Source organism: Schistocerca piceifrons, chromosome 4, assembly GCF_021461385.2.
Source record: "Schistocerca piceifrons isolate TAMUIC-IGC-003096 chromosome 4, iqSchPice1.1, whole genome shotgun sequence".
Classification (NCBI taxonomy): domain Eukaryota; kingdom Metazoa; phylum Arthropoda; class Insecta; order Orthoptera; family Acrididae; genus Schistocerca; species Schistocerca piceifrons.
In genome coordinates, this window is record NC_060141.1 from 474,428,913 (window position 1) to 474,451,852 (window position 22,940).

The window sequence follows — 22,940 nt, forward strand, 5'->3', positions numbered from 1 at the left end:
TGATGTCCTTAGGTTAGTTAGGTTTAAGTAGTTATAAGTTCTAGGGGACTGCTGATCTCAGAAGTTAAGTCCCATAGTGCTCAGAGCCATTTGAACCACAGTACATGGTCATTGGAACAGTGGTCTCTGGTTATGTTCACGGACAAGTCCAGGTATAGTCTGAACAGTGATTCTCGCCGGGTTTTCATCTGGCTGGATACCAGCCGCTTAACGTCCTTGAAAGGGACGTGTATGGAGGTCGGGTTTTGATGGTGTGGGATGGGATTATGATTGGTGCGCGGACACCGTTACATGTCTTTGACAGAGGTCAGGTGTATTGGGACGTCATTTTACACCAGTATGTCCGCTTTTTCAGGGGTGCACTGGGTCCCACCTTCCTCCTGATGGATGATAACGCACGGCCCCACCGAGCTGCCATCCTGGAGGAGTACCTTGAAACAGAAGATATCAAGCGAATGGAGTGGCCTGCCTGTTCTCCAGACCTGAACCCCATCGAGCACGTCTGGGATGCTCTCGGTCGACGTATCGCTGCACGTCTTCAAACATCTACGACACTTCAGGAGCTCCGACAGGCACTGGTGCGAGAGCAAGAATGGGAGGCTATACCCCAGCATCTGCTCCACCACCTGATCCAGAGCATGCGAACCCGTTGTGCGGCCTGTGTAATTGTGCATAGTGATCATATACCGTACTGATGTCGGGGTACATGCGCAGGAAACAGTAGCGTTTTGTAGCACATGTGTTTCGGGACGGTTTTCTCAACTTATCACCAATACTGTGGACTTACAGATCTGTGTCGTGTGTGTTCCCTATGTGTCTATGCTATTAGCGCCAGTTTTGTGTAGTGCCACGTTGTGTGGCACCACATTCTGCAATTATCCTTAATTTATGAGCATGTGAATAGAAGAACATTTCACGCCAGATAGAAATACCATGTAAGTGTATGGAACTAAAGAACAAATCACTCTTATTTCGTAAGATATTTACACCAACAGAATCATAAAATTACTGCAAGGCACCCAGAGGTGGAAATCGCAAGGGTACGAAATAGGAAACATTTCCATTGTCCTACAACAAAACTACCATAATCAAAAAATAGTTATATAAAACAAATCGTTCCTAGCGATCACACTAGCCTGGCAAACCAGATAATTTTTAAATTAACAGAAGATATTCGCAGTATAATATTACAGCCAAATAAGCCTATATTTCCTCACCGACATTTTTCCATTCTCTTCCCCTTTCCCGTGACAGGTCAAATGCATCCACTCACCTATCCTACAACCCCAACCATCCACATACTGGTATCTTAGTTTCACCTCACAATACACACACACACACACACACACACACACACACTCTCTCTCTCTCTCTCTCTCTCTCTCTCCCTCACACACACACACACACACACACACACACACACACACACACACACACACACAATAATACGACAGCGAACAGTACTAACTGTAAAACGAGTATAGCTACAGAAGAAATCGCATTTAAAGGATACGTAGGCTTCTAAAAAGCCTATAAAACTCAATGTGAAAACGACATCAAAGTTTTGGCGACAGCTGACCTCTGCTTCTAACGAGAGTAAAAACCAGATGCTCCCCAAACTTGCACAAAGGTGCAATAAACACCGTAAGCAATGCGTACAGAACATAACATTAATAACCAAGACTATTTTGATTCTATGAAATTCAAAACGCAGAAAACATATTTAGTCTATAAATTGCTAGAATAAACATAACTGATGTTTTACAAATAAAATAAACTTGATTGGTTAAAAACTTTGCAAAACTGGGACATAATGCTTCGGATCATTATAACTTCTGCAGGGTGTTTAAGATTAGATATTTTTCTCTGTAACGTAAAAGTAGTAAGGGAGATGAATACTAATTAAATAGGTAACACTAAGAAACGTTTTTCTGTCTCTGGAATAATTAACATAGATTATTTAGTTATTTTCCAGAAAGTTATAGCAAACACACAACGTTATTTTTTCTGTCATGTACTTGATGTATTTCAACCAACTGTGTACAAATGAGTTTAAATCAAATTTCCATTCATTTTAGTTCTGGAGCTAAAAATGATCTAACATTAAGGGCAAGATACAACATAATGGACATACCTGTTTGTGTTCATTTAAGTGAGGCTTCCACATTAATTCTCTTTTTCCTGCATGCACAACTCATTGCACCAACTACCTCACTTGTGAACGAGAGGTAATGTCGCTGGTGTTACAGAGCGATAGGCTTCATCGATGCAGTGTTTGAAGTTATGTTCGCTTAGATTGTAGAATGTACCGCTAACCTTACGATGGTGTAGAGATCTACATCGAAGTCTACCTATAGTACGTGACTACTCTGCAATTCAGCCCTAAGTGCAGGCAGAGGGTTCATCGAACTACTTTCTCACTAGACCGTTCCACTCTTGAAAAGCGCGCGGGAAAAACGAACGCTTCAATCTTTTTCTCATATTATTACGATTATCATTTCTCCCTATGTAGGAGGGCATCAACAGAAGAATTTCGCATTCGGGAGAGAAAGCCAGAGATAGAAATTTCGCGAAAAGATCTCGCCGCAACGAAAAATCCCTTTGTTGTAATGATTGCCACCCCAGCTCGCGCATCATATCCGTGGCACTCTCTTCCCTGATCCACTATAATACAAAATGAGCTGCCCTTCTTTGAACTTGTTCGATGACCTTCGTCACTTCTCTCTGGTAAGGATTCCATATCGCACAGCTACACTCTAGCAGAGGACGGACAAGAGTAGTGCAGGCAGTCTCTTTATTCGATTTGTTTCACCTTCTAAGTGCTCTGCCAATAATGTAGATCCTTTGGTTCGCCTTTCCCATAAAATTAGCTACGTGGTCGTTATAATTTCAGTTGTTAGGAATTATTATATCTACGCGTTTAGTTGAATTGTCAGCCTTTAGATTTGTGTGATTTATCGTGTAACCGAAATTTAACAGATTCGTTTTAGTAATCATGTGGATAATCTCACATTTTCTCCTTATTTAGGTTCAATTGCCATTTTTTGCATCATTCAGATATTTTGTCAAAATTGTTTAGCAGTTGGTTTTGATCTTCTGATAACTTTACTAGACGGTAAACGACAGTATCGACTGCAAACAATAGAGAACGGTTGCTTAGATCGTCTCCTAAATCGTTAATACAGATTAAAAACAGCAGATGACCTGTAAAACTTCATTGGGGAACATCTTTTGTTTTAGTCTAAAACTTTCCGTCAATTATTATGAACTGTGATCTTTCTGAATCCAGTCGCTCAATTGAGGATATGCTCCACAGGCACGCAATTTGATTAGAAGCCACTTGTGAGGAATAGTACCAAAAGCCTTCTGGAAATCTAGAAATATGGAATCAATTTGAGATCTCCTCTCGTATCAGTCGTTACTTGAGGATAATGAAGATCTAGTTCTGATGCACAAGACCGATATTTTCTGAATCCCTGTGAACTATATGCCAATAGATCATTTTCTTGGAAGTAATTCATAGTGTTCGAATGCAGTATGTGTTCCAAAATTCGACTGCAAGTCAACATTAGTGTTATGGGTCTGTAATTCAGCGGACTACTCGTATATTATTTCTCGAGTATTGTTGTGCCCAGTGCAACTTTCCAGTCTTTCGACGAACGAGCAGTGGTTTATGATCGCTAAGTATGGAGCTGTTATCTGAACATATTCTGAAACGTATCTGGTTGATATACAGTCTGGATCGGAAAACCTGCCTTTATTAAGTGATTTAAGGTACTTCGCTGCATGGTGAATATCTATTTCTAAGTTATTCACGTTTGCAGCAGTTATTAATTCCATTTCTGGAAAATATATTTGCCTTCTTTGCTGAAGGACTTTCGGGAAGCCGTATTTAGTAACTCCGCTTTGGTGACTCAGTCATCACTAACATTACCATCGCTATCGTGCAGTGAAGGTATTGATTGTGTTTTGTCACTGGTATACTTCATATACGAGCAGAATCTATTTGGATTTTATGTCAGATTTCGAGACAGTCTCATTGTGGATACTGTTATAGGCATCTCGCACTGATGTCTGCTCTAAATATCGGGCTTCTGAAAGCTCTGCCAATCTCGGGGACTTTTTTCATCTTTTAAATCTTGCACCCTTTTTTGATGCTGCTGAAATTGTGTTCTGGCCTATTTGGTGTGCCGTGGGGGACCAGCTCCGTCTCTTATTAATTTAATTGGTATACATCTCTGAGTTACTGTCGATACTATTTCTCTGAAGTTAAGCCACATCTGGTCTTCGCTTACATAGTTCGGAAGCAAGGCGTCAAGCGAATTTTTATCTGCTCTTTTAAACACATGTATTTGAAATTTAGTTGCAGTGGGTTTGGAAGTTGTGGTATTCAGCCTTGCTACAACGACCTTTTGATCACTAATCCCTGTATTCATCTTGATGCTCCCACTCTCATCAGTGTTACTTACAGCTAAGAGGTGAAGAATGTTTTCACAACTATTTACACTTCTAGTGGGCCCCTGAACTAAGGCAGTGCGGAAAACACAAACAAACGAGGTTAGATCTGCCATGGATATGGCATAAGCAACCAACTAATAGGTTGACGTGTTGCTAATGCTCGACAGACGCGATGCCAACGAAACAGCCATGCCTTATACTGTGAGATATTATAGTTGAAAGCTCAATAAATGCTAAACAAAGACTTCGAGGAACAAGTAGTCTGGGAAGTCACGGCGGTAGTAGACGAAGACTTGTAGAAAGTAAGGATACGGAAGTGTTTGTTTTGCCTGCGATGTACCAAGGTGCTGACGTCAACTTAAGAGAAGTTGCTGGAGTCACTAGTCTAAGCCTTACATATGTGTGAGGAACTGTACACGGTAACAAGTTTACCCATACCACTTGTAACTGACACAGAAGCTGAATGGGGACGACTTCAGTTGGGTAGTTACTTTCTGCAAATGTACACTGAATAATTTCATTCTGGACACTTTACAGGATATTATTTTCTATGGTGAATCCATGTTTACAAATTGTGTTGCAATGAACCGTCATGATGCCTACTACTGGGACACAGAAAATGCTAGGAGAAAACTTAACGTCGATCGTCAAATCAGGTGGTCCGTTAATGTGTGATGTGCAATCCTTGGAGATTAAATCATAGCTTCCCACTACTTCGTAGGTACTCTGACAGGCGAGGCATATCGAGCTTTTACTGTCGGAAATCTAGTTGCTCTCCTTCAAAATCAGTTTAGACGTTAGCGGCCGTATGTCGATGTAGCATGACGGCCACGCAGCTCAATCTGTTCGTGACGTTGTGCAAGAAGTGAGCTGTATCATTCCGGGAAGATGGTCAGGACGCGTGGTCCTCAATTCGTCCGATTTAACCTCAACAGATTTATTTTTGTGGGGACATCTGAAAAAGCTGTTTATGTCTTCTAACCCAAAACCCAGACTACTTACAAAAAGCGTATCGAGCAAGCTTGACGCTCCATAACACCAGCAACTTTACGTCTACTCCGCAGGTAATTTAGAAGGTGCACTGAATGGCTCATTTACGAAAATGTGAATTAATTTGAATATTTCCTTTAAACTAACGCTCCACCATCAGTGAATTGAAAAAAAGCAGCAATTATGTTGCATACAACCAAAAGTATTGTAAAGTTTCTAAGTTCCTAACTAAAACTGTTGCAAATTTGATTTAAACTGATTTATACACACTTTTTTAAATCATCACGTACATGATAGGAAAGCGTAATGTTAAATTTAAAAAAATGGCAACTCGTTTTGTAACTCTTTGGAATACTGCGAAATAATCTATGTTAACAATTTTGCAAAAAGATCAGTATTACAAGACTGGTCCAGGTCATGTTACAGGATGCTACAGCAGACTGGAATAAATTTCTGCAAAAACAGTAACCTTTCTTACATTTACCTAGGTAAATAGAAATTGCTTTCACTTATTCTGTAAGTTATGGAGAACACATTGTCTGAAACACCGTATACGTCAAAACAATAACGGGTAGAAACAAAGCTAAATACTAGTATTGGTATTTAATTAGAGGTGTAACAGGTTTTGCAAACAATGGTATTGCTTGTCGCTATTCATTTCCTTTTTAGATTTGTTTATGTTTGGTATGACTGTGTTTAGTCCATGTATCGTGTATCTGGTTTCAGCTTGTTTGAGTCTGGGTGATTTGATGTTCAGTATATTACTGTATGAGTTGTAGGATTCCTGTATATGTCAAATAAGATTTGGTTGTCCTGAGTATAATAATGTCAAGGAAATTTAATTCTCTCTCTTGCCTTTTTTCCTTTGTAAATTTAATCTTATAAGGTATCTTTCTGATTTATGATCAAGCAACGAATATCATGTACTAGTATATATATGCAGCCAAATGGAGGATAGTGTACCTATATGTGAGTAATTTGTGAGATGTAACACATATGTGATTCATAAATGTATTTCGTAAGGGGTCAGATAATAGTGATTACATTGGTAATCTTTTAGATTGTAAACAGAATCTATTTTTTAACTGGAAATCGTTGTATTCTGTTATTAGTTCTAGTAATTTGACTGCTCCTTCGATATGTTCATGTGAGAGTATACTGCACGTTTTCATATTTTCTTTTTTAGTGTTTATTGTTTGTGTGACAGGATTATTAGAGTATATGTTCTTGTATAAAACTGGACAAGGGTCGATGTACTTGGAATCTGTCTGTCTTTTATATAGTCAGTTTTGTATTGTTTGTTATATTTCTATCCTCTTGTAATTTGTAATTATGTACCAACATTTTCAACATGTGTATTTCAAGTGGATAGCTGGGAGCAATCCTGTAAGTCATAATAGCTCTGACTGGGCGGTCAACGTTAGCTGGCATATGAGGGAGGGTACACTGGGGATTTTTCACTTTTTTCGCTGTCTTCTAGTCTGTGTTCTATATTTTCAGAGTGTGGGAACAGCCAAATGAACAAACCAAACTTAAAGATGGTTGAGAAGAAATTAAGAATTGAGTATTATATGTCAGTCACGAAACAGAGCCTAAGTCCAGCAGGGGCAAAGTTTTTGTGTGTTTATGAAGCAGCTTCAAATAAATCAGTAGGTGTTTCGAAATGCGAATTCTGTAAAAAGTTACTAAACACTCATTCGAGAACCTCGAGTATGTTACGACATAAATATTCTGAAAGACGACACAGACTTAGTGACTGACAACTGTGTGGAAATGTATGCTACAATCCACCTAACAATTTATAGGCTTTCTAAATTTAGGATAAAAAAGGGTTGAAACAGAAAGCTTAGTATGAAAGGAAAACTTCTTATTTCAGATATGTACTTTTAGATTAATATAAAATGAAAAACGAACTTCGCGTCTGCTAAAATTCATTTGGGAAATTTAGAATGAACTATTTGGGCCACTTAGTATGAGTACAGCGACCCGCAACACATATCCTGGAAAAAGTAACTGAAGTTGGTACAACTGGGGTCATATTTGCCTGAAACACACTAAGATTACAGAAACTAGACTTCCAAAACTTCATTTCAGTTGACTGTACAGTGTAACAGGGATTTTCACGTTCTTAGGTGCAAAGGACCTCGACTTTCAGAGATGGTTCTGCTGACTACAGAAAACATGTAGTAGAGGTGGCGTAATGATGCTAAGAATTGAGGATAGTAAGTAGTACTTGAAAGAGGGCGAAGTTGCTGAGGAAACCATTCATTTCGAAATAAATAAATAAGCCCGAAATACGCCGAAAAGGAAAAAGAGCACAAATTAAAATCCACGATTTTCTGGCTTACAATGACCCGAGATGAATATATATTTCATTGAGCTTTATCTTGTAGTTCCCGGTTAAAGAAAGACTTTTCATCATATTCCGAACCCTACTCAAGATACTACAATGAAAGCGTACAGAATAAATTGTTACGTAGCGTAGCACAGTGGGAAGACGTGCAGGAAAGCAAAAATCCTTTAGCCTGCTTGGGTTGGGCGTAGCTTGACTTGAGAGTTCGGTTGGTAACGTGCGCAGTTGCCTACCCGGGTAAAAGGCAACCATGGATAGGTTAAAAGGGAAATGTGTATACCTTTGGCAAACTGTTATCTGTGGTATGATGTTAGTGATAAGCGAAGCATAGCAACTCCAGATCTCAACCTAACTTCCACACTGTTGTGCTGATTCGATTGAAAAGTTTCTGTAACGTTATACGTGCCCAGTAGTCGTCTTTAACTCACATCATTCTTCATATGTAGGGACGGCTATTTTCTGTTGTGAAAATAAGTTTCTGTAACGTTATACGTGCCCAGTAGTCGTCTTTAACTCACATCATTCTTCATATGTAGGGACGGCTATTTTCTGTTGTGAAAATAAGATTTGACAAGGTTGAAATTTTAATCACCGATTCGACAGGCATGGAAATACTAGAGCATCATTTTGGTAGCTTCCATTCAAAGTTATCATCATGTAATCATTCCATTTCTGTTAGTGTATATGTCCGCCTGCTTAGCTGGGTGGTAACGTGCTCGTCTCCCATGCAAGCGGGCCTGGGTTCGATTCCCGCACGGTTTGGAGATTTTCTCCGCTCGGGGACTGGGTGTTGTGTTGTCCCCATCACCACTTCATCCTCATCACCGGCGCGCAAGTCTCGCAGTGTGCCGTTGAATGAAATAAGACTTGCACTTGGCGGCCGAACTTCTCCGAATAGGGGCCTCCCGGCCATAGATGCCATGTGCTCATTTTTCAAGAGAATGAGCCAGAAGTTATCCATACTGTGATTACATTTAAAATTCCACGCGTCACGCGTTATTATAGCGCTTTTCAGCAAAAGAAGCTTTCCCTGGTATCACTGCTGTGCATGTTGGAACATTCAGTGCACAAAGTTATTGACCACTGGACCAAATGCAAATAAAGAAACTGAGCAGGAAAATGACGTACTTACCCAAGAGTTTTGTTAAATTAGTTAGTTGGATATTTTATAGGTCATTTGAACGATTCTTTTATCGAAATGAGTCACTTTACAGGATACTAATACATGATTAGTATTAACATTAATGAAGAATTGTTATTTTTAGTTCTACTCGCGTAACTACACTTTTTATTTTGGTTTTATTTATTTATTAATTTTTACTGGCTACCAATTTTTAAGAAGAAATTCGTCAACGGAATAATTTTGCTTCCATATCTTTCCGTTATTTTCTGTTATTGAGCCTATGATCAAAAATCTTTGTTGCTGCTTGTTAAACTCCTCTCTGAGCTACTGACAACTTTAACAGAAGGTCATTTTTCTCTCTGGTGCTGAAGGTATGTACATCACTTTTCTTCTCAAACTGCGGTGGATTATTAGTGTCGAATGTCACTAACGAATGTACGTATTCTGGAGGCGCAGTTAAAATACCTAGCTTCTTGTATAGATATCTAGATGTTGTCTGTGATTTAAAACCACATATTATTGTAAACTGCTCACTTTTTTGCAGTCTTTCTAAGCTACGAGGTACCTAAGAAAATTATTTCGGACGACATTATTGAGTGGAAGTATGGAAAATATGTCAGGAGGCTGATAAATTTGTTTTCAAGATTAACAATTGTACTAAGAGGAAAAGTACCAGAACTTAATCGTTGGAGAAGCTCAGTAATTTACTCCTTTCAGTTCAAGTTTCGTCAATATGTACACCTAAAAATATGGAGAATTATACTCGACTTACCGACTGCTGAGTCCCACTCATGTGCTACATCATTCGTTGGTGTGACTATTTGTTGTAGAGAACTGATGTTAGGTGTTTCTCCAAAATTTAAGGAGAGTACGTGTTTAGAGAACTACTTAATAATTATTTGCAAAAATACGATTTATCAACTCATCTATTACTTTCTCTCTATGATAACACTAGTAGTGTCTGCAAAAAGAACCACTTTTTCTTGTTAAATGCTAAATGGAAGGTCATTCACCCACATAAAAAATAGAACTGGACCCAAAATTGAACCCTGTGGGACTCCTTTCCTGATTTTTTTTTTTTTTCCTCAGCTACTAAAATTTTCTATCTTTCCGACATTGTCTGAATCATTCATCGCTACTTTTGAACTCTCTTTGTCAAGCCATTATTCAAATCAGCTGTGCGTACAGCCATCAGTGCCACACAACTCAATTTTTCTAAGAGATTATCGTGATCTAAGCAAACGGCTTGCAAATATCATAAAAAATACCTACTGCCGATATATTATTATCCTCGAGGGAATATATTATTATTTAAGTTTTGTACTATTTGCTGAGTATAAATATCGTTCTCATTCGAGCGTCCTTTCTAGAGTCCAAACGTTGATAAGTTAATTAAATTGTTTCCACGTGAGAGTGTGACTACTCTTGAGTACATTACCTTTTTGGATATTTTGGAAGAAAAAACATGTCAGTAAGGAAATCGGACGATAACTATTTATATCGCTCTTGTCATCTTTATTATGAAGTGGTTTAATGGTTGCATATTTTAATAAGTCTGGAAGAATTCCCTGCGCCACTAATTGAAATTTCATCAACTCCGCAAGATATTCAGAATTGTACTAATTTCACAACAACAAAATTTTAGAATGGAATGTGAACTGTTTTTGGCTCGCTGTCGTATCTAGGAGCGCAGTTCCAGAGACTAGCTGAGCAGCAGGTTAGCGGCGTGGCGTTACCAAAGTATCGCGGCTTGGGGCAGCGGCCGTTGTCTGGCGGGGCCTTGTCGACGCACAGGCAGCGGCGGTGGCCGTCGCTGTCGACGCGGCACGTCGTGTTGCGGATCGTCTCGCAGTCGCTGTCCTTGGTGCACGGCTTGCTCTTCGGCTCTGGAACACAAAATGACCACCTCAGGCTCTGCTATCTCTGCTTTCCTTACTAGGCACTAAAATAATTATCGTACTTAACAGAATCAGAGCGTGGAGCAAGCCGTCCTTCTACAACTTGTGATACAACCAATCCTATTACACATTAGGAACATTTCGATACTGGTGGATATTGATCACTCCATTTATAAAAGTGTTATTGGTATGTAAACGGTATACTTTGTGAACTGCTGTTTTCACTGACTGTGAGTAGATACGAATGGCGTTCAATAAGTAATGCAACACATTCATTTTCTCGGTCAATTTCGATTGAAAAATACGCGTAATTCGCTGAAGGACATCGTGAAATATTTCCGTTTCAGCACTTATAGTTTCATGAAATTCCGCCAGATGGCGCCGCTGTACGTAACCCTCAAAATGGCATCTGTAACGGACGTGCATCCAAAGTAGAGAGCTGTCATTGAATTCCATCTCGAGAAAAACAAGACCGTCGTATATATTCATAGACGCTTGCAGAATGTCTAACTGAGTAAAGAAAGCACGGTAAGTCGTTGGTGAGGCAACAAGGTCATTCAAACCCGCGTACCGGGCGGTCGCACACAGCTGTGACTCCCTCAATGTTGGAACGTATGGACACTCTCATTCGAGTTGATCGACGAATCACAATCAAACATCTCGCTGGAGAACTGGATGTCTCTGTTGGTAGTGCAGGCTCCCAAGAGAGGCTCAGAAAACTTCACTTGACCAATCTTCCTCATCCACCGTACAACCCGAATCTTGCATCTTCCGACTTCCACCTTTTTGGCCCAATGAAGAATGCACTCCGCAGGAAGTAGTACGTGGATGACGGGGTGGTTTTTTGATAGATCAAGACGTTGGCTCCGATGTCGACTAGTAGAGTGGTAACATGCGGAGATACAGGCCCTCACAGTAAGGTGGCTTAAGGCCGTTGCATTAAACGGAAATTATGTTGAAAAATCGGGTTTTGTGTGGAATAGTATGGCGAATAAAACCAACCAGTTTTCAAAAAAAGAAAGTGCTGCATTACTTACTGAAGGCCCCTCGTATTCTTGAAGTAACAAGAAACATAACTATATAAATTTGATAACGTTATTTACAGCAAAGTTTTACTAATATTTGTTATGAACAATATTATGATTAGATTCTTTGCCTACAATTATGATCTATTTAATCTCCCTCGTTTGGAGGGAAGAGACTATGAGAAGACAGGTATGTTTTTGAAGCCATAGGAATTTTTTGTAGCTAGTTTGAACAGATGGAAATTATATTATGTGAAAATTGAATGATTGCAGTGAACCAGTCTCTGAGAGTTTAAAGAAAATACAGAACCTAAAATAGTTGAAATTTTACTACCCGGTACCTAGTCATTTATCGAATTATTGATATTTTGGAAAGTTCCAAATTTCCTTGCATATGAAATACTCTAAAAGACAAGAAAGCCAACTTACAAAAAGCTAAGTGCCAGATTTATAATTAATCAATGTGGAAATTACGTTTTTCAAGTTTAACCAAAATGACAAACACCGATAACAACTGACGTGTCACTGGCCGTGTGATTATTTAGTGAAGAATCATGTCACACCCAGCACTTATCGGCCGGAACTTGTCAGACTGATTGCAAGAGGATCAGTAGCACCTGTCCACTTCTGGTATTTGGGTTGCAGACTTCTAATTCGTTATAGATATCTCACGAATTTCTAGAAATTATTTTCCGTCATGCTGCTAAATCGCAGACTTGACATTGCCAAGTGCAAGCTCTACATTGCTGACGCCTGTGTGTTTGTGGATGCTAGAGCATATTCTAAGTGCAAATATTTTGATGTCGTTGAAGGAAAACAAAACTTCCCTCGAAGTTTCAGCACTGATTCAGGAAATACCGCTCGTGTGAATTTCTGTTTACTTTGTTTATACACTATAGATGAAGGTGAGCAGGCAAATACCTTCTTTGGGGATTTCTTTGCTGATTTATTATACAAATGCTGCGCCTTGAAATGTTTTGTTGTGACGTGACATCCAAATAATATATTTTGGGTATACACATAGATATTCAGTAATGTAATGGCCTGGCATTTCAGTAATCAGAAATGAATCGGCGAATCCCATTCTTTCTTTCATCGCTGCTTCCGTACACATAGTATACTGTGACTTTCTCTGTGAGATTCTTTATCTAATGCAGTTAATAAATCGTCAAAAATACGACTTGAATGGTTTCGTTTAATGTGCATAAGAGGAAGAGTTTCACTTTCGATGGAAGATAAGTTCTTTACGTTAATGAGTTAATGCCACGTTCCATGGGCCATTTGCACGATAGGTCGTAATGATGTGAATCGAACTTAATGTTTAAATATGGCTACACGCTGAACGTTTATAGTTTTTTTAATATCTACAAATGTAAGATATGAGTTAGTAATTTCTACCGATCATCTTTTACGCATTACACAACAAAAATAAATATTCTTATGCAGAATAGAAGAAGTTGTCAAGGAGAAACTTTTTCAGTTTGTTTTCAAATTTTACTTTATTATCTGTCAGGTATTTTATATCATTGAGTAATTTATCAAAATCTTTTGTTGCAGCATTATGCAACCCTTACTGTGTTAAAGACAATGAAAAATTGTACAGTATTTAGTTTTCTCTAATGCGATGACAGAAAATTCAGTTAATGATAGAATTAAAACTTTATACTCGTATTTTTAATATTTGTGGTCAGTCTTACTTAGTTGCTAGCTCAATGATGTTTATCTGATAGACAGGAATATCTGCCTTTTAACTACAAATCTAAGCGCAAATGAAACCAAAGAAAATATTTATCTGATTTCGTTATCCTACTCGGCCAGTTGAAGTGATATAAAGCACTTTGGTATCTAGCCGCGTCAGTTTGGGGAAAAGGCATCAATCTTTGACGATTATCACTCCCATCATCTTCATATATTTATATTTGAACAGATATCAGTTATAATGATCGATTAGTTTGCAGAAAACTGAAGATGCCTACAAGAATTTGCGGAAGATGTTTAGTTGAAGATAAAAACCTAATACATTTACAAAAGTAATACTTTCTACTATCTACGAGATCAAATATGTGAAACTTGAATTATGTGCTGACAGCTCAGTAGGGGGTCTTTCGGCATTTGATGACAGTCTTTTTAGTCAGTCTTTTTAGTCTATTACAACCGTGTCCCCGGAGCAAACCTTCATTTCCGTCGTAGCTCTCCTTTTTCTCCTCGACCCGAAAGTTGGTGGGCTCACTCATACTTCCGCCCATCCTGATGCTAATGTCTCGCTACTCTTATCAGCCAGTTCGATTCATTCATGAACGCCTATCTCGATCGTCTCCTTTGCCTTTCTTGCTTCATCAATCTCTCGAGCAGAAAAGTCAACTCGAATTAATGCCAGAATAGATCTCTAACCATACTGTTCCTCCTAGCAGAGACAATTTAAGATAGGGTCCTCGTTTGTCCTGCTTTTGTCAACACTTCTTCGTTTGAGACTGTCAGTCCATGGTACCTTTAATATTTTCCTCCAGCACATCTCGAAATCTTGCAGTCTTTTCTTTCCCTCCTTCCTCAGTGTATAAGTTTATGGCCCACTCAAGGATATGCTCCAAATGTAACTCGTTAAGAATCGTTTCCTCATAGTCAAGGGGACACTGTTAGATGTTACTGCTGTTCTTTCTGGAAAAGGGATTCTTTCCCCTGGTGTATTCTAGCTTTAACATCCATTGTACTGCTACCATCCTCTGTAATCCAACTTTCGAGGTACCTAAAGGTGACAAGTTGGGCCTGCTTTTTACCGTGAAGATTTCCCACCTCTGCACTTCACTATTTTTGTTTTGCTTCTGCTGAATTTCAACTCGCATTGCTGTATTAAGATTTGATTCGTCTGAAGAAGAGCCTTCTACAGTAGAATAAAATAAAAATGAATTGTAAGAAATAACTAAAATGACGCCCGTTGAAAATTACTCCCGAAACTGTTGTGTTGAAGACGTACTGTATAGGGGCCGTTGATGTCTCCATCGCCACCGGCACTACAGCCAGCGAGATACGTTATCGACGGCAGCAGCTCTCTGGCGAAGCGTCGTTACTGGGTCACGCACCCGCCTTACGTCAGCACGCGACTGCCAAAGCTTTCGCGAAAACGGGTCGCCACGCAATTGCGTGCCACATTGATTACACCGCATCCAATACACGGAGGACCTGATCCATGTCTTGAGAAGGGCAGTAGCGGGATAAAAGACGTGACAATTATTCTATAAATGTGACTAGCGCTTCTCATTCACGGCTCGTAACTCTCCACCCGCCAAACGCTCGGCTATAGTGCTGTGGAACACGTAGAGGGCTGTTACTGGCCACATCGGCGATTTGGATGCAAATTGCGTGCTAAACATAGAGCTTCGATCAGCGGCACGTGAGGGAAAGCGGACCTGCCTCTTTTCACTTCTCGCGCATTTTTGTCGTTGCGCTCGTACAGCACCGCAATCGCTACAAAGTGCACATTTAGAACTTCAATAGGAGATTACCCAGCCAGTCAAGTGTTTAGGTTCCCTCTGACAAAATAATTTGTACAGCGTTCAGAAGGGAAGCTTGCTATGTGACGGGTGTTAGATTTTAACTGCCACAAACACGGTTCATCTAGTGCACCCATTAACTTTCGGAAGGATAGCCTCGTGAACTTTATTTCCCCTTTTTCTAACATTTCAGGAGTGTATCTTCCGGCTATCTTGAGAGCAAAGCTACAGCGTTGTTCTGTCGTTTTAAAACACAAGAGTCAGAGACGCTCATCGGCGGCAAAGAGTATGCATAATTTGAATCTGTGAATGCGCGTCCGATCAGTGATAGGATATCGATGTGTCATCATTAACTGCACTGTAGCTGTCTGTGAGTTTATTAATTAAAGCGCCCGATTGCATGACATGTCTATGTTGAAACCGTTGTCTTCGTTTGTTAAATTCTTCGCCAAACTAATTTCAGCTCTTTCTTTCTCCACCGAGCCCAAAAAAGTTGAAGTCGGCGGTGGAATTTCGATATTTTAGTACAGGTTTTTCGTTGATATAATTAGTAATTAACAATTTTCGGACTCTTTTCCTCAATTGTGCTATAAAACCTTGCTTCTGGCCAAATTGCATCAGTCTATGTCAACGGGAGGCACCCTATAGGTTTTGATGAGGAAATTTTTAGGTATGGAAATATGTGGTATAAGTGGCCATATCTTTAGATTTCATTGACGTTGAAGCTTAATTTTTTATAGCTCAACGGGACTGTAGGCCTTACTATGTGACATAAATTTCAACTTGATATGTCCACCCGTTCCTGAGAAAAAGAGTCCCTAACAGATAGACAGGCAGACAGATGAACAACAAAGTCATGCTATAAGGGTTCCGTTTTTACCGATTGAGGTAACGAACCCTAAAATTTGGTTGAATACAGAGCAAAAAAGTAAAATTTATCTGCGTAGCAAAGCGGACTTCTTAACTTAAAATTAGGTCATTAACTGGTAGGTAGCGGGTCTGTAGGAGGATAAGGGAGACAACGTGTGGAGACGGGCTACAGCCTAATACGCGGCGCATGTCAAGGGAAAAGACAACTCTGTTCACGTTTTCATTCGCATCCATGTAATCATTAATATTCCAATTTTGCTTCAAATAATACGTTTGTGATCCTAATATTGATCAATATCATATATTTACTGTAAATGCACATATGTTTCAAAGAATGGTTTTTCAAAAGCACGTTTTGTGTTTGCTGTACTACAAACTGGTTAAAAAAAACATTCTCAGCAACGTGTAAATAGTTGCCAACATTATAGGCGATTCATAGACGCAAAGACGTCAGTCGAAATTTTGTTGTCACATGAAACGAGATTCAAATGTGTGTGAATTCCTAAGAGACTGAACTGCTGAGGTCTTCGGTCTGTAGACTTGCATACTACTTAAACTAACATACGCTAAGGACGACACACACACACACACACACACACACACACACATTCATGCCTGAAAGAGGACTCGAACCTCCGGCGGGAGGGGCCGCTCAGTTCGTGACATGGCGCCTCTAATCGCGCGGCCACTTAACGAGGCGAAACGAGATTACGGCGACATCTATTATGGCATCATTGGTTATGTAATGCGGGAAAAACTATGTCTGACAGCGATGGTGAGTAATGGGTGGTGTTCTAATGTCTCTTCAATTAAGATAATCACAATTTTCTTATGTCTACGACATCGCTACACCTTTGGCGGAGGACTGACGTGACACTGGATTAGTATTCCGTAAATACCGCTATTTGCTATTGAGCCCTCAATGCCTTAAAACGTGGTTTATCGGTCCATATAAATTTCAAGACAATAAATCACAACTGGCTACTGTATCTGCTATATCCTCCTCAATCTACTAGTACATCACGGTTTCAGTCTTTGACATCCAAAATGGGCAAATACTTATATACTAGTTCGAATCCTGCCTCGGGCATGGGTGTGTGTGATGTCCTTAGATTAGTTAGGTTTAAGTAGTTCTAAGTTCAAGGGGACTGGTGACCACAGCAGTTGAGTCCCATAGTGCTCAGAGCCATTTGAACTTATATACTAACAACATACTTTTAATCTTTTATTTTGTGCGGTGAATACTTTGTTTGAAGTCAAAAGTGACGCAAAAATATTAACCTGTGTGCCATCAAAGATGATGCATCGCAAGGCTGGGGTTTACAAGATCCCCTGTGAGTGTGGCCATTCGTAAGTCAGGCAGGCATTTCGTAAAAATGAGGAAAGATGCATGGAGCACTGTAGGTCATTTGTTACGCGACTGTCATTCTGTCCGTTTGTTAACATCCCCTTTTGTCAGGTATTACAATAGAAAATGCGAAATTACACAAAAATTTAAACTTAAAATTGAAACATTTTTGAAAGCCATGGAATTCTCGGATCCGATTTCTTGCCAGTATGTACACTTAGGTGACAACTCATGACATAGCGATGTGGATATGTGTAGATGGCGATAGTATTGTGTACACATAGTATAAAAGGGCAGTGCATTGGTGGAGTTGTCATGCGTTCTCAGGTTAGACGTGTGAAATGGTTTCCGATATGATTATGGCTGCTTGATGGGAATTAACAGGCTTTGAACGCGGATTGGTAGTTGGAGCTAGATGCATGGGACATTCTGTTTCGAAAATTCGCTGCGGAATTCAGTATTCCGAGTTCCACAGTGTCAAGAGTGTACCGAGGATGCCGTACTTCAGGCATTACCTCTCTCCACGTAACAACGCAGTGGCCGACAGTCAGCGCTTAACGGCTCAACGACCGAGAGCAGCGGCGTTTGCGTAGAATTGCCAGCGCTAACAGACAGGCAATGCTGTGTGAAATAACCGCAGAAATCAATGTGGGACGTACGACGACCGTATCCGCTAGGACGATGAGGCGAAATCTGCGTTAACGGAACATGGCAGAAGGCGACCGAAGCGAGTATCTTCGCCAACAACACAACATCGCCTGCAGCGCCTCTTCTGGGCTCGTGACCATATCGGTTGGATCCTAGACGACTAGAAAACCGTGACCTGGTAAGATGAGTTCCAATTTCAGTTGGTAAGAGCTGATGTTATGGTTAGAGTGTGGTGTAGGCCCCACGAAACCATGGACGGAAGTTGTCAGAAAGGCATTGTGTAAGCTGGCGGTGGCTCCATAATGGTGTGGGTTGTGTTTACATGGAATGGATTTGGTCCTCTGTTCCAACTGAACCGACCGTTGACTGGAAATAGTTATGTTAGGTTACCTGGAGGCCATTTGCAGTCATTCGAGGACTTGATGTTCACAAACAATGATGTCAAGTCACCGGGCCACAAGTTGATTTTTTTGAAGAGCACCCTGAACAATCCGAGCGAATGATTTGGCCACCTACATCGCCTGACATAATCCATCGAACATTTATGGGGCATAACTGAGAGGTTAGTTTGTGTACAACATCCTGCACCGACTACAATTTCGTAATTATGGACGGCTATAGAGGGAGCTTTGCTGAATATTTTTTCAGGGGACTTTCAACGACTTGTTGAGTTCATTCCATGTCAAGTGCTGCACTACGCAGGGAAAAAAAAGATTCACCACGTTGTTACGAGGTGTCCTGTGACTTTTGACCCCTCAGTAGTCAGTGTATATGGGTAACAGGCAAAGATCGTCGAGATTCTCAATTACCGGGACGGATGAGCTATCTGTATAAATAATTAAGTTTATGTGGAACCCTTGGAGCCCGTATCCTACTGGGCAGTTCATTTATTGCAGTTACCTGGAAAATAATTTCTGGAGGTGACAGCATTATAAAATTTTGTTTTTATTTCTTATCTCATCGTAGTTTTTATTTGGCGTACTGCCACGTACATTTCAAAATCTACATTTCACATGTACCTCCCAATAAGACAATAAGACGATATCTGTTTTCCACAGTGATTTTGATTTGGACGGATGTTGAACCAGAAAGCCTTAACTTTAGTCTTTCGCTTAGAGATCTGTAGTATTGTTTACATAGATGATGTAAGTGGTGAAGTATAGTCATTCTTTTTGTTCTTACAGTATTAAGGCATAATCCGTATAAAGCCAAATACACTTGTGTCCAAAATTAAAGCAACAAACAACTATTTCCTCGTCTTCTGTCTAATTCACGACGTAACCATATAAACTGTCAACAGATATCCGTACCATCGCGTCCTGCACGGAAGTTGGCATTTTGGGCAACAGATAACCACACCAAAGATGATGTCAGGGCACCTGTTAAACGGAATAGTTTGTCCCACATCCACAATCGCTGTGTACAGTCACGGACGGTGCAGTATGTCAGAGAGATGACGCCTAACAGGCTCCCTGCGGTGGAGGGCCATGTGAAGAATGGAAGCAGGACAGTCGCAAACTGACCCGACCCAATGACTTAATGTGAATCGTTCTGTTGTTTTTAGGATCTGCATCTCGAATACCAGGGCGGGGTCGACCACGTGTAACATCAAAAAGAAAGAACCGCTGTTAGGCTCTAAGGATACGACGGTACCACATTAATACTGCACGACAACTGGCATCTGACCTCGCAGCGTCCACCGGATGTGTTGTAGCGAGGCAAACGGTGTACAGATGACTTTGGCAGAGTGGCTTTTATTGTCGTAGAACTGCTATATTTGTACTTCTGAAGCATGTTCACAGAAGGGAACGTCTAGAGTGGAGCCGTCAACCTACCATGGATGGTGGAACAGTGGACTAATGTTCTTTTCATAGATGAGTCCCGATTTGGCCTGGACGGTGATTCTCAACGGATTCGTATCTGGACGAAACAAGGAACACGATTTCGGGACCCAACCATTGTGGAAAGAGACTGATATCGAGGATGATCCCTGTTGGTGTTGGCAGTGTTTATGTTGACCACTCGAACACCTCTTCATGAAATTGTACGGTTAAAACGGCAAGGTTCAACTGCTGTCACTCTGTCACTTATCGCGACGAGATATTGGGACCTCATTTGCGGTTGTTGCGAGGTGCTGTGGGCCCAGACTTCGTATTTCTGGACGATAATGCTCGACCTCATGGAGCACGCATGGTTGATGTTTTCTTGGAAACGGAAGATATTGCACGCATGGAGTGGCCTGCCCGATCTTTCAATTTGAATCCTATAGAGCACGTCTGGGATGCACTAGGGACACAGGTTGCATCACGTCAGCACCTACCAACTACTCTCAAAGACTTGCGAGCAGCGCTGTAGGAAGAATGGGCGTTCTTGCCTCAACATGAGACTGATGAAATCATTCACAGCATGCCCCGTCGTTTGTCAGGCCTGTGTTCGTGCCAGAGGTGGTCACATCTCATACTTAGCGCATTAACCACTTGCCGAAACGTGTGTGTAAATACGTTAAATTGTAAAAACCAAAGAACATTTTTTTCTACCGTTATGTGTGTTGCAGTTGTTTGCGTTCTGTATTCTTTATACTGTTTCTTCTTTACTATCACCTGGTTATACTGTTTTGTGGCAAAATAATCGCTAATTTGCAAAATTTCTGCTTGTTATTTAATTTTGGACGCCAGTGTATTTACAAAATTGTCTTTTGACATTTAATGCTTTTTTTGTATAAATGGTCCAGTTCAAATGGCTCTAAGCACTATTGGACTTAACATCTGAGGTCATGAGTGCCATAGGCATAGAACTACTTAAACCTAACTAACCTAAGAACAGCACACACATTCATGCCCGAGGCAGGATTCGAACCTGCGACCGTAGCAGCAGCGCGATCCGGACTGAAGCGCCTAGAAACGCTCGGTCACAGCGGCCGGTTAATGGTCAAGTCACATTAATGTGACTATCACCTATGTTCGACGTCAACGTGTAATAAACACTCAGAAACTGCACGCGGCACTACTAGCAGTGGAGAATAAAGAGTATACAAGGCTTGTTGGGGAGACAAGGAAAACAGTGCAGTCGTTGTCGTAATGTGGAAACGAAGCGATTTATCTGACGTCCAAAAAGGCATGATCATTGGCTCTCACGCCACGGGTGGAAGCATTTCCGAAACTGTTAAGCTCGTAAACTGTTAGCATACTGCCGTGATTAAACTATACCATGCATGGCAAAATGGGGCAATCCAAAGCTGGCGCCGAGGCATCTGTGGTGCACCACGACCCTTAGATAAGAGGGATGAACAACGGATGTAGATTCGTACACGGGCAGACAGTCGTGTAACTGTCGAGCAACTGACTGCCCAGCTGAAACACGAGGCTACCAGCAGCGTTTCCTCAACGACCGTTCGTCTGTCCCCTGTAGATGAGTGGTTAGCTAGACAGAATGTCAATCCTCAGGTCCCGGGTTCGATTCCTGGCCGTGTCGGAGATTTTTTCCGCTCAGGGACTGGGTATTGTGTTCTCCTAATCATCATCATCTCATCCCCACCGACGCCCAAGTCGCCGAAGTGGCGTCAAAACGAAAGACTTGCACCCGGCGAACGGTCTACCGCACTGGAGGCCCTAGTCACACGACATTTACAACGGCCGTTCAGCGGACGTTGCCGCTGCTGGGTCTCCTCGGCAAGCGCTTGGTTCACACAGCGATGCCAAGTGCTGTTCATCGGCGAAGACGGCTGGAATTTGCACGCTATTACTGCAACTGGACATCCACGGTGTGGCGGCAGGTGTGCTCAGAAGAATCACCTCAATCTTCCGGGTTATATGGCCGTGGTCCATGGAATACTTCTATTCCTAACGCTTCGTCCAATACTACGTTGGACATCCCTAGAGGTATGGCTGGTCCCGTTGAGTCCTGCCGACTGACTCAACAGGACCAGCCATAACTCTGAGGATGTCCAACTTAGTATTGGACGAAACGTTAGGAATAGAAGTATTCCATGGATCACGGCCATATAACCCGGAAGATTTATCAACTACAGTACCATCCGGCCGTGAAAGCCTTCATTGTATAATCACCTCAATGCTTAGTCGGACAGATGGCCCTATGGCGTCAAACGTCTGAAAGCAAATACCCTGCAACAGTCAGAAGGGTCCAGGCCGTAGGCCATTCCCTGGGTGATCTCGTCGTTCTGGAAGCCATAGTGGATGAACACAAGCATGTATCTATTCCTAGGGACCCTCTATCCCTTACATGGAGTTTGTTTTTTCTCTGTACGATGACGTACCTGCTGGACAATGCAAGGTCTCGCAGAATCCTCAGTTATGTACGTGGATCGAAGAGCACTCCTGGCCACGTGTACCAGCAGGACAAAGCAGAGACTCGCAGAATACTGAGTTACGTGAAATTGCCCGGATTTAAACCGAATCGAGAATCTGTGGGGCCTTTTAGGTCACGCTTTCGCGCTATGTATCCTGAACCGAGAAACGTGTCGCAGCTTGTCACACCCATGGGCCGGCCGCTGTCGAGCGGTTCTATGCGCTTAAGTCCGGAACCACGCGGCTGCTACGGTCCTGGCCTCGGGCATGGATGTGTGTGATGTCCTTAGGTTAGTTAGTTTTAAGAAGTTCTAAGTTCAAGGGGACTGATGACCTCAGATGTTAAGTCCCATAGAGCCATTTGAATCATTTGAACCAATCACGCCGCTGGAGTCGGCAAGGTTCCACATCCCCGCCGATGCCTTTTAGAACCTT

The 22,940-nt window shown here is 41.2% G+C and overlaps 1 protein-coding gene across 1 annotated transcript in view; it reads right to left on the reverse strand.

Moving 5' to 3' along the window:
• The window catches only part of LOC124795374, a 94,732-nt gene that overhangs the window by 39,457 nt on the left and 32,335 nt on the right, over positions 1-22,940 (reverse strand). Inside the window, exon 2 of the mRNA XM_047259382.1 lies at positions 10,661-10,810. Coding sequence (XP_047115338.1) covers positions 10,661-10,810 — 150 coding nt within the window. The remainder of the gene's footprint in view (positions 1-10,660; positions 10,811-22,940) is intronic.